General features: G+C 37.1%; 1 protein-coding gene across 1 annotated transcript; it reads right to left on the bottom strand.

The window, feature by feature from the left end:
* Positions 1 to 708: 708 nt before the first annotated feature.
* LOC100888266 lies at positions 709 to 5,397 on the bottom strand. The gene has a single exon (XM_030978500.1). The coding sequence runs from the start codon at positions 5,395 to 5,397 to the stop codon at positions 709 to 711; it is 4,689 nt and encodes a 1,562-aa protein (XP_030834360.1).
* Positions 5,398 to 13,084: the final 7,687 nt, after the last annotated feature.

The raw sequence follows: 13,084 nt of genomic DNA, 5'->3' as shown, positions 1-13,084 counted from the left end.
GAAAACATGGCGGTTCATGCGCAACAAAATTTGTTTTGGGGGGGGGGGGGGCTCCCCCCTCCCTCCCCCCCCCCCCCCCCCCCAGTTAAGTACGGGTTAAAAACTTTTTTTAAATATGATAGTGTGTATCACCTTAGGAAGATGATCTGATTTAATTTTGAAGTGTCTAGGTCAGAGGTCAACTGACAAAATTTTAGGTACATATAGCTTTTTTAATGCAAAACCTCAAGAACCGTTTGATATATTTCCTTCAAACATGATGATAGTGTGTATACCCATAGGAATACAATCCGATTTAATTTTGTAGTAACTTGCTCAGGGGTCATAGGTCACAGAAGTCGACTCATAGAATGAATTTCCAGGTGTTGGCTTTTTTAAAGTTAAAATCTCTCTAACCACCTACATGTAGACATATAAACATAATAGGTAGATGATCTGATTACATTATGGACTAATTACATGTAGGTCAAATGTATAACCATAGAAAGACGATTCGATTTTTAGAATACAAAGAAAAGAACGGGATGGGTGGGGGTAAAGAAAAATCATTTGGCAGTGATCATTTTGTTTGGCCCACAATTATGTTTTATCAACCTATGAAATAATAAAATATTGAAGCGTTTAAAGTAATTATTCAAGTTTTAATCAGTGGGATACTATTGATTGAATGTAGTTAATACCTGAAAATGAACTTTTGGACCACTTACCTTAGACTGCGATCCAAATGACATCATGATCACTATAGTAGCTTGCAGTTTGCCATGTGGTGCAGGGTGTGTTGGAGTATACATGATCCAGCAGTGATCCACTGACATGTGTTGGATTGGTGATACATTGCTGAAATCCATAGTGTTGCAGTTCATGCTGGACTGCCATTGAATGCTGATCTTTTAGCAGGTTAAGATTGAAGTCTCCAACAATTATAGCCGGTATTTCTGTTGCTCCTACTGACCTCAGGAGTAGGCTAAATCTGTCACTGAATTCTACCAATGAAGATTTGGGATTTCTATAGACAGTCACCAAATGAAATGGAGAGCTATTGACTGGATGTAGGATGATGCTCTGAATTTCCATCCCAGGTTTGTCTTGTGATGAATCCAAGGTCTGATACCTTACAGATGAGCTGATATACATGCACAGACCACCACCCTTCTCTGTGTTGGATCTATCTCTGCGTAATTGGTGATAGCTTGGCAAATTGTACGTGGAAGCAGTGTGATGTGATTGAAGCCAGGTTTCTGTAAGACACACAGCAGTACATTTGTCAAGGAATGGAAGTCCCTTGAGATCATCGTAATGAGCAGGTAACGATCTTATATTGTGCACAGCAATGACTTGTGTTTGGCAAGGATCCTTGAGTGCAGTCTCAATTTCATCATGGAAGAATTGAAATGACATTTCATTGCTCATTCTCATCAACTCTTTGGTCACAGCTCTGCTTGCTTTAATCTTACTTGGTGTGAGCTGCAAAAGATGAAGACCTGACATCTTTGGTACTCTACTCAAAGCAACGTAGCATTGTCCATCATTGAACTTCCCTTCCATAGATACTACTATATCCTTGACAGTGAGTCCTTGCACCTTGTGTATAGTGGTGGCCCATGATAGTCGAAGAGGAAATTGTTGCCTTTTTATTTCTAGTCCGGGATTACGTGCTGAAATTGAAAATTTTGCTTCTATGACACCAATAGGGACTGCAGTAGGGTGTTGAGCCTTATTCATAGAAGTCTTTTCTCTAGCCATTGCCCCAACTCTTGGATTGTCAAACTGGACTAAGACTTCCTTAGGACTGGTAACTGAGGGATTGAATTCATTGAAGCTGACAATTGTTCCTAATGCACCATTTACAAGACCATCGTTCACATCAATATTCCTAATGAGCATTACTCTTGCCCCTATCTTCAATTCTAGGACAGCTGGCAATCCACCAGTGAAACGTGAGTCTTTGTTCATTACATGACCTTTCAGGGTATTAGGTTTCCTATCTATAGCAACACATTTCCTAATTCTTCCTTTCAGGTGTGCAAGTTTGTCCTCATTGTATGCATCAACCTTTGCGTTCGTTGAGTACACATGCAGTGCATCTGACAAATCATTTTTGTCTTCTGACGAGATACAGCATTGCTGCAAATTTGCTACATCGTCTTCTGTGTGGACACCTTCTCTTATTCTGTTCAGAAGTTCTGCAAATTCTTTATCATCTTTTTGTCTCATGATTTCTGTGAGCTCTGCTATCAGGAAATTGTCCTGCCATAGAGATCCTGCCAATCTAGCGAACAGGTCTTTTACTTCTTCAAAGACAAATCGCTGACACACTGGGGCTAACTGGTACAAATCTCCGAAGGCCAAGACTGTTATTCCACCAAAGATGATGTCTGTACCTTTTATTTCCCTTAGACGCTGATCTATTGTCATCAACATGTCACATCCTACCATTGATATCTCATCAATGATCAGGATTTCAAGATCTTGTAGTTTGCATCGAAGTGTGTTCCTTTTTTCATCACTCAACTTTTTGTATCCTTTAGTTTGGCCAAGAGGAAGGAGAAACAGTGAGTGCAAAGTACTTCCATGAATGTTGAATGCAGCAGTTCCTGTAGGTGCTGTCAACAGTACTCTGTGTGCATCAGGATTGGTTCCTTCCCTCTGCAAGGTACGTAGAGCCATTTGCTGAATTGCTAAAATCAGATGAGATTTTCCTGTTCCTGCTCCTCCAGTTACAAAAAGGTGTATGGCTTTGGCTTTGCAGGTTGTCTTGCCACTTTTCATGATATCAGTGCACCAGTTTTGCATGTAGTCAAACACTTTGCGCTGTTCCTGGTTGAGAGATTGAACTTTACTTCTGTATATCTCATCAATAAGATATTCAGGTCGACATTCCACAGCCAAAGGTAGTGATGCACATATTTCAGATTCGTTTATGTCTGTGTCTGTGTGTTCAGAGCTCGGTTGAAGGAAGCTGTATTCAGGGTGTATTTGACACTGTTCTTCATTGACCTCCGCGTTTTCTTGTTGAGTTCCTGTATCTAGCGTGTCCCAGGCATGAACAGGAGGCCCCTCTTCTTCATGTCGTTCAAGAGCATTTTCAATGATTTCTGTGAACGATTCTAATGCTGATCTTTTTGACTCAATCTGATCTGATATCGTGTGATAATGATCAGCATAAGTCAGATGATTGTTCTTGAGGTCAGTTTCCTCATTTCGCCATGGTAGGTACAGCATCAGCATGTGGTGGCAATATCTCTCTTCTTCTTGATTTTCACTGAACTTGTGATACCTGACAATACAAGGCTTGTTACGCTTCTTCATGTAGCCTTTTTTGTCTGTTAATTTGATAGTTTGTTTCGAAGTCGATGATTCTTTGAGTTGATTCGGTTGGAAATCATTCTCAGTTTCCATGTCATCAGTTTTGTAGGAAGGGACGTACCATCTTGCAAACTCGGCTAGTGTCAATTGCTCTAATTCTGTTGGCCGATGCTCATACTTCTGTGAGAATGTTTGTGCATACACATCTTCACTATCTGCATCCATTCCTTGTAGAACACACTTTGGTTTCAAGAACACTACCCTGTTCTCTGGTAGATCAGTCTGGATGAACACTGTTTGAAATGTAGACCTATACAGTGGTAGACCTAAGACACGATAGACAGTTTCTTGTGCACTCACTTCACGAACGTTTAGAAAGCATGAAGCTATATGCTTCATTCTTTTCTTAATGTCTGCATCACGAAAGGCTTTACTGACTTCCCTCAGTGCTAGCCCCATTTCTCTTTCATCCTTTGTAATGTATGATACAATGTAATGGATACATGCATAAGGATTGCACACATACTGAATATCCATGTTTGCCTGCCAGGCTTTCAGGAGAGTTGGGTTGTATGTGTTTATGTTGGTTTCTTGAGGTGTTCTTGCATACATGATGGATTTTCCATTGGAATTGACACGTAATGCATCTAGATATTCATCTTCACTGGTGTTTACATCACTGAGTACATCTTGCACTGATAATCCCTCTTCAGTGGTTTCATCCAGTGCATTTTTCACTTTATTCATGGTCTCAGCAGATGCCTCTACTATTTGTTTTCTTATGTTAAGATCTTCTGTGCTTGGTGTGTCAGCTACAACTGTGACAGGAGCAATTGGACGTGGATACTGAAATCTACAATTCTTGCCTGTCTTCCTGCATGAGGCTGAATGAGAGTGTCGCTGTAGAGTTGAAACAAGGCTGTGCATTAGTTCATCATCTTCTGATGGAGGAAGCTGACAAGTAACATACTTATCTATGAATCTGGAAATATTTTCCTCAGTATCTTCATGACTTGGTGCATTTTCTACCCACAGAACACAATGGGCATGAGGTGATCCCCGACCTTGGAATTCTATCCTTATCATGTGATTGGTCACCTTCCCTAGTGGCTGCAAGTCAGAAAGAATCACATCTCTGAAGAAGCATTGTAGTCTGTGATCAAAGTGTCTTGCAGCAGTTACTGGATTTGAAGCCAACAACTTGCACTTTTCTTCCCATGTCATTTTAGAAATGTCCTCATCTGTGAGAGTCCGTCCCTGCTGAAGTGCAATCACCTGTAGTGTATCTGTCCATCTAAGATCAGCTGCCGATAGTGTGAGGAACCACGTGAACATTCCAAGTTGTTTGACAGCAGCTAGTATTTTGTACATAACTCCTTGCCAGTAAGGTGGTGATCCACGCACTGTCTGTAGCATGTTATAGGCTTTGTCTCTGAAAATGATGCGATTGAGCTTCTCACTATCATTTACTATGCCAGCTGTCACATGTTCAGAATCATCCCTGCTCAGTCGCACCTTTCGTAATGCAATAGAAATGTTGTCCATGACCTGTTTGTACTCGGTGACAAACTGTGCGAAAAACAGGTATTCAATGTTTTGTGCAAATCTAGCATCTTTATTCAAAAGTCTGGCATTGAAGTACTTCTTTGGAGAGAGCTTGATGGTTCTGTCAACAGTGAAACCAAATTCACCAGTTGGAAACAAGGTTGGAAAGGCCTGCTCTTCACAATGTTCATCCATCATTATTGAAATAGGTTTCTTCCCTTCACCTGGAGCAATACTGAATATGCCATCAGAATTCATGGCCGGGTCTGTAGGCTGGATACATGTATCAAAGTTGACACCACGTAGTTGATCTCTTGGATCTTCATCTTCTGCCTCGGTCTGTTCACTGTCTCGTTTATCACATTCATTGGACTGGTAAATAGGATTATCCCCATCATTTTCATCATCAATGTCCATTGTAGAAGTTGACAGTACTGGTAGTTCATCAGCAAAGTGACTGCTATCTACCCCAGCAGGAACATCATTGGTAGATCTCTCTTTCTCTTCAAGTACTAGTTCCTTCCACATTTCTTCATCTTCCTCCATGCATTGCTTCTCCCACTCTACATTTTCTTGACTGTCTTTGTAAAATTTGTTTATCTGCTTTAGCATCTCTAGAGCACTTAGTACCACATTAGGTCTGATGTTTTCATAGGTTACATGACTTTTATACTGGATTTTCCTTTTCAACTTTAGGGGGATGATTCCAGCCTGTGAAGGAGTGCGAGGTAGACTTCTGCAAACTACTTCTGCTGTGACAGGTACATTCACGACAGCACCTTTTATCCCGCTTTGTTTTCCTTTTGGAAGTGCCAGTATTTTCATAAAGGGATATCTCTGTGCAAGAAGTCTAGATTCTAAGCTTGTCAGTTCTTTTAGGTCTTCTGGAATATCATGAACCCCCAGTTTATTTGATACACACTGAGGAGGCATTTTCTCTTTCTTTAAATATGTATTACAGGTTTTACATATCCATTCTATTCCACCAAAACTCTTGAAGTTGCTTGTGCATTTGTCAAGGAAAGATTCATTAGTTGGAAATGCACTTTTTCGGAAACAGAACACTGAATTTCTGTATAGTTGACGATGACAACATGTGCACACGTGTGCTGAAGCTTCATTTTTATGTTGCCAAAAAGTAGAAATCACCTTGTCGGTGTCAGACGAATGACGCATTCTTTTCTTCCGAGTAACATCTTCTTCTTGTAGTTTTCTCTTCTCACCTGTTTGCAAACCTTTGCGAACAGAACTTTTCCTCAGTCTGTCTTTTTCGTTTTCATATACCTTTGTGCTATTAGTTTGCTTGTGACGTAAAGATGCTGATCGCTTTCTTTCCTTTTCTGCTTCTATTCTCTTTACATCATCAGGTTTTCTTGATCTGGAAGAAGCTTTTCTTTCCTTGTCCTTTTCTGCATTTCTTTCTTTAACATCATCAGGTTTTCTTGATCTGGAAGAAGCTTTTCTTTCCTTGTCCTTTTCTGCATCTCTTTCTTTAACATCATCAGGTTTTCTTGATCTGGAAGAAGCTTTTCTTTCCTTGTCCTTTTCTGCATCTTTTTCTTTAACATCATCAGGTTTTCTTGTTCTAGAAGAAGTTTTTCTTTCCTTGTCCTTTTGTTTTTCATCAACCTTTGTACTATCAGTTTGCTTGTGACGTAAAGATGCTAATCGCTTTCTTTCCTTTTCTGCTTCTATTCTCTTTACATCATCAGGTTTTCTTGATCTGGAAGAAGCTTTTCTTTCCTTGTCCTTTTCTGCATTTCTTTCTTTAACATCATCAGGTTTTCTTGATCTAGAAGAAGCTTTTCTTTCCTTGTCCTTTTCTGCATCTCTTTCTTTAACATCATCAGGTTTTTTTGATCTGGAAGAAGCTTTTCTTTCCTTGTCCTTTTGTTTTTCATCAACCTTTGTACTATCAGTTTGCTTGTGACGTAAAGATGCTAATCGCTTTCTTTCCTTTTCTGCTTCTATTCTCTTTACATCATCAGGTTTTCTTGATCTGGAAGAAGCTTTTCTTTCCTTGTCCTTTTCTGCATCTCTTTCTTTAACATCATCAGGTTTTCTTGATCTAGAAGAAGCTTTTCTTTCCTTGTCCTTTTCTGCATCTCTTTCTTTAACATCATCAGGTTTTCTTGATCTGGAAGAAGCTTTTCTTTCCTTGTCCTTTTCTGCATCTCTTTCTTTAACATCATCAGGTTTTCTTGATCTAGAAGAAGCTTTTCTTTCCTTGTCCTTTTCTGCATCTCTTTCTTTAACATCATCAGGTTTTTTTGATCTGGAAGAAGCTTTTCTTTCCTTGTCCTTTTCTGCATCTCCTTCTTTAACATCATCAGGTTTTTTTGATCTGGAAGAAGCTTTTCTTTCCTTGTCCTGTTCTGCATCTCTTTCTTTAACATCATCAGGTTTTCTTGATCTGGAAGAAGCTTTTCTTTCCTTGTCCTTTTCTGCATCTCTTTCTTTAACATCATCAGGTTTTTTTGATCTGGAAGAAGCTTTTCTTTCCTTGTCCTTTTCTGCATCTTTTTCTTTAACATCATCAGGTTTTCTTGTTCTAGAAGAAGTTTTTCTTTCCTTGTCCTTTTGTTTTTCATATAGCTTTGTGCTATCAGTTTGCTTGTGACGTAAAGATGCTAATCGCTTTCTTTCCTTTTCTGCATCTCTTTCTTTAACATCATCAGGTTTTCTTGATCTAGAAAAAGCTTTTCTTTCCTTTTCCTTTTCTGCATATTTTCTCCTAACATTATCGGGTTTTCTTGATCGATATAAAGCTTTTCTCATTTTCTCCTTTCGTTTTTCTTGTGATTTTAAAGGAGTGGTTTGGTCAGCGGATTCCTTTCTACACTTCTCTGCTAGTACATGTATGTCATGCTTCCCATTTCTTTCTTTTATAGATGCATGTGCTTTCTGCTTATCTGCTTGATCACGGAAATATGTATGCATAGCATTGTTATTGGGGTAAGGTATTGATCTGTCTTGTTTGTGTATAGGGGACAGTGTTACTGGTGTCACTTCAAATTGGTCAGTAGGTATATGAAGAGATTGTGCCAGGTTGTGGATGTGCTTTACTACCTCCTCTATTCTGGTGAATGACATAAGAATTGCATAGCCATCTGTAGTACTAAGTCCTCTGTCATCTCGACTGTGGCTGTCAAAGAAGAAATACCTATCATTACAAGACATCAATCCAGTTGTATAGCTTGGGGTTGTAGAGCCAATTGTAATAAACAGTGAAGGGTGTAGCATAGAACCTTGTACAATAGCATCTAATAGGGAATATTGTCCATTCTCTGGATTTGTCTCTCTTTCAGTAAGGATCCCTGCTAGTACATTTCCTTTCAATAATTCATAGGTGTTCTTATTAGTTTCCTGATACTCTGGCAACTCGTCTATCATGAAATATCTTTCTGATGTACTTTGGCATTGTTGAAGGGTGTTGTAAATTCTTGCTCCAGTATGAAGAACTTTGTTCAAGATGTCGGTTGTCCAGTTTGAAAGAATGTTTTCTTGTGCAGTTGTGAAGAACTGCAGTACATTGCATGTACATTGCATCCCTGCTGCTGTACCAAAGATCCCATCTCCTTGATGATAGTCTGCAATGGCTACCAGTGATTGGGTTGAACATACTGAGGTACTTGAACGTGCACATTGCATTCGACCTCTGGCCAATGTACCTCTCTGCTTTGCACTCTGCTTTTTCACTTTCATCTTCATTCATATATTGGGACATCATTGTAGACAAGTGTGCCTGGATTGGAGAATATGTTATTATATTATTCTGACAGTTATATTGTTTTCTAGTTTGATGGTCTACAAGATTCCACACCAAAACATTTCAAAAGGGAATACATAAAGATAATCTTGTCAAAATATATCACTCCCTCTACTACATGTACCTAGGGGATGCCATTTTCTTGAGAATGTGATGTACCAGATGGACTCCTATTCCACTATTTCAAAACAGATCAATCATAAATTTTCTTTTTCAAAGCCTATTCTATCTTCTTTCTAATACATTATTTTTTTTAACAATTAGGATCTTATGTTATTGAAGAGTAACAAATTACTCAAATATTAAAATATGGTTGTTGCAAAAAAAATTCCCATCAGAACATTTACATGTATTAAGTCCGTCTCATGACATATTGTCAACAACAACAACAAAATAAAACAAATTGCAGCCTCCATGTATTGCTTTGAAACCATACATACATGTATTGACCAGATGATCTTGATGTATTCCTCTTTCGAATAGTTCTGAGTGAAATATTGCAGACCACACAACCATGTAACATCTACAATGTATGAGACTAAAGTACATTTTTTTTTATTTGAGATGGTTTCCCTTTAACATGCTATTTCAATTAAATGTTGAGCTGCGTCATTTGGGCTATGTAACTGGGTAAGCTAGGAAACTTTTCCCAATATTATTTCAAGAACCACTGAAAAATTCCTTCATGATCTTGTTTCGTCTTATGGAGACTACTGTAATACATGTAGCTTATTCTACATGTGTATAATATGCCTGATTCCAAGCTTAAAATACATGTACTTTAAGAAATTATTTCATTTCAATGCTGAAAACTTTTTTGTTTGTTGTGTAACAAAATAATTTGCTCCCAATAAATGGTCATTCTCTGACATTCAATTCCATTTTCATTACAGTTGTCAAATTGAAATTAATGATGATTCAATAATTCTTATGTGATACAAAAAGGGATTTTGTCATCTATTCAAGGGTCCTACATGTACATAATAATCACTTACATATGCCATATAGGTTGTTATGATGTCAACAGTTTCCATGATCCGCATGCATGTTCTCTTTTCTCATCTGTTCAGAAACTAAAAAGAAAGGGAACAGAGAAATGGTTAACAAAAAGTTTCATATGGCCTGCAATGTATGTAATACACTGCTTACATACCATAGCACAGACCGTACCACATGAATAGCTTGATAATGATTTCAGTCACCATGAATTGTGCTAAATAGATGAAGATATTCTTTCTGCTTGGCTCTATTTTTTTTTTTTTTCATTTAGAGATATAAAAAGTGTTGTGGGAAAGTTATTTAGGAAATCAGAATTTTAGCACAATTGTGTGTAAATTGACATTTATCAAAACTATTCATATGATTGATAATCTTTTTAGCCATTTTACTTTCAAATTTTCAAGTGCATATATTTATTTCACAATTTTTATTATTTCAAGTACAATGTATATGCACATTGTAAATAAAATAAAGCCTGTTACTGACAGATGAGTACTCTTAGTGCTAACATTTTACTTGATAAGTACAATGTTTGCCATGATATGTTTTGAGTGATATCATTTTCCAAGAGTATCTATATCTTAGATTAGATGGTCTTTCAGCCATATTGCTTTCACCCTTTTCTCTGCACAAATGCATTGCTTATAATATTGTTAAAACCAAATAATGAAATATTTCAATTTTGATTCACAAGTAGAAGTGATTTTACTCGGTTATGCATTTGTTTAATTAAGCAGATCACATCTTTATGATGATAGTGAGAGCAATATGTTACCGGCACCACGACAGGGACGTAGACCATTGTATCAAAGCATGTGCAATTTTGTATTGCCTTCACAACATACAAATTTGTAGGCCTTTTAAAGTTATATTGAACATGCTTTGATTGGTGCCATGTTTTTCTTTTCTCTCTCTTTATTGGATTCATGTCAAAACAAAGATTACAAAGATAACTTACATGTAACTTGCTTAAGGCATATTCTTACATCTACTTTCTTCTTCCTCGGTTTGGCAAATTCTTTATCTCTTCAAATAGCATTAAGATCTAATTTCTCAATATTTTCCTCTCTAAATACAGTAACATATTATGATTCGTTACAAATGTAGCCTTTATACCGCCACATAACCACCAAAAGAAGTTGTCACCAGATTGGTTTACATTTGGAAAAACAAGCATTTTGAAACCTCAGAAAATCTTAGTACACATGAATGAAATAAAAAGTGAACATATTTGTTGATAACCTTGTAACTGACCAAACTAATCCATTTTCAACCATCAATATATCTGGAAAAAATGGTGTAGACAAAATCCAAACTATTTGAGGTGTTATTCTTACATGTACATGTAGTTGTATTTCAAGACTTGTTCAAGACTTGAGATGATGCTTTACAAAGAAATTTCAAAATTAAAAATCTGAGATAACAATGCTGAACAATTGCGGTGCTCGAACGTTGTACGGATATTAACATGTCTTTATGTCATCAGTGAAAATTAGAATTTGACTGTTAGACCAAACGTAGCACCCTCTATCAGCAGGTATCTTTAGATCATGTAATGTGTAGGTAACGATCTAATATTGTGAACAAGCAATGAGTTATGTTTGGCAGTCCTAATTTCATGATGGAAGAGCTAAAATGAAATTTTATTTCTCATTTCTCATCAATTCTTTGTTTACTGCTTTGCTTGCTGACAAACCTGACATCTTTGGCACTCTACTCAAATGAACATAGCATTGTCCATCATTGATTGACTTTCCATCCTAATACTATACCTTTGACATGTTTGACAGCGAGTCCTTGCACGTTGTGTATTGCAGTGCTTGAAAGTGGTAGAGATATTAAGATGGCTTTCGTATATCATTACCCCCTCCCCACTCCCCCATGGAAAAAAAGGGATGGTACGATTTCACTTACATTTTCATGTGGAAAAAATGGTTCACTCTTTTTACACATGTAGGCATACAAGCATCTAAAGACTGCAAAAATTGATGATTAGAAGCAGTACTATACATGTATAAGTGTAAAACAATTTAAAGTTTACTCAATAATTTTCTCTTCTCATTTTGTTTGTTTGGTTTCTTATTAAGTTACTTTTTGTGTATTCACTTTGTTATAAATAATTTGAAGCTTATGTTCTATTTCTAAACATTTTTTTGAACAATAGATAAAACAATACATGCAAGTTCAAGGAGCTGATAGAAAACAATTAACATCAAACATACAGTAGTAACACTTTATTTACATGAAATCTAACAATTGAAAAGCAAACACAATGGGCTTTTCACCCATTCAATATACCAGGCACCTTGCGGTAACTTGGTCCTAGGACTAAAAGATAAACATACATTCTCAGCCCTACTTGACACAAGCCAGGGTTGTCTTCCCCAAAGGGAGCCTGATCGGCTAAAACAACAGCTTCTAACCTCCCCTTGTATTCAGCTTAATTAATCTACTAATGTACATGTATGACAGTTAGAAAGAATATATGAAATCTTCTTTTACCCATACAATGTTTGTGTTGAATATTAAAACCAATGAAGAAAAAAAAATAAAGTTTACAGTATACATGTAAGATATACATCAACCAGTAATATTGTATATCCTTCTCCTTAAAACATAGTATGAGCATGTTCAACATGGAGAATGTGGAGCACTGCAAGGCTTTCTTTTTAATGTTCCTTTCATTTCTAAAGTTCTCCTGTATCCATCTTTGGCATGGCTTTAGCTTTGGCTTCTACCTCTTTGTCATCTTCCGTGTCTGGAAACAAGGTCTGTGAAGTTGCTGCAGATTCTGTGTGAGTGTTTGACTCTCTGTCATTGTCATCATCGTCTGTGTCTTCATATAATGCTGACAAACTAAGCTGAGAAGACTGTAACTCATCTTCAACCTTCTTCAATGATTTCTTCTGATTTTCGATCTCTTTTGCCATGCTCCAATTCTTCTTCGATAATTCACAATTTCTTTTACGCAAGTCTCTGATGGTTTGGTCTGTAGTTGTGATTTTATCATCTATTGCTTCTGCAAAACCATGAATTCGCTTTATGCCATCAGCAACATTATAGCGACCTCCACTCATTCTAGTACACATTCCTATAATGCATAGTGTTGCGCTTTGAATTTCCTTCAAGGTATCCATGGCTGGTACTTTGTCCTGTGAAATAACAACAGAACGTTATGTAAATTTAAGATGAGACATTCTAATACTGTTTTTTTTTTTAATTCTTATTACGATTTTAAAAAAATTCAATTTTTAGGCCAGTCTGGAAGGCTTCTTCTTTTTGTTTGTATGTAAAATATCTACGGTTTGATACTCACAATTTAAGTTGTAAAAAGGACAGCAGATCAGAAGGACTGTCAATTTGTATCCATCAGTTTCTTGAGAAACAAGCTGTTGGCTGTTAAAAAACAAAGAAAGCTAAATCAGACTGACATGCATTTATCATTTCATATCAATCTGAAAAAGT

Source organism: Strongylocentrotus purpuratus, unplaced genomic scaffold, assembly GCF_000002235.5.
Source record: "Strongylocentrotus purpuratus isolate Spur 01 unplaced genomic scaffold, Spur_5.0 spur5_scaffold_1, whole genome shotgun sequence".
Taxonomy (NCBI): Eukaryota; Metazoa; Echinodermata; class Echinoidea; order Camarodonta; family Strongylocentrotidae; genus Strongylocentrotus; species Strongylocentrotus purpuratus.
This window is presented reverse-complemented; position numbering and strand designations above follow the sequence as displayed.

Excerpts from the sequence above, each read along its gene's own strand:
- LOC100888266 (XM_030978500.1), bottom strand. The coding sequence starts at position 5,397 with ATGGAGGAAGATGAAGAAATGTGGAAGGAACTAGTACTTGAAGAGAAA.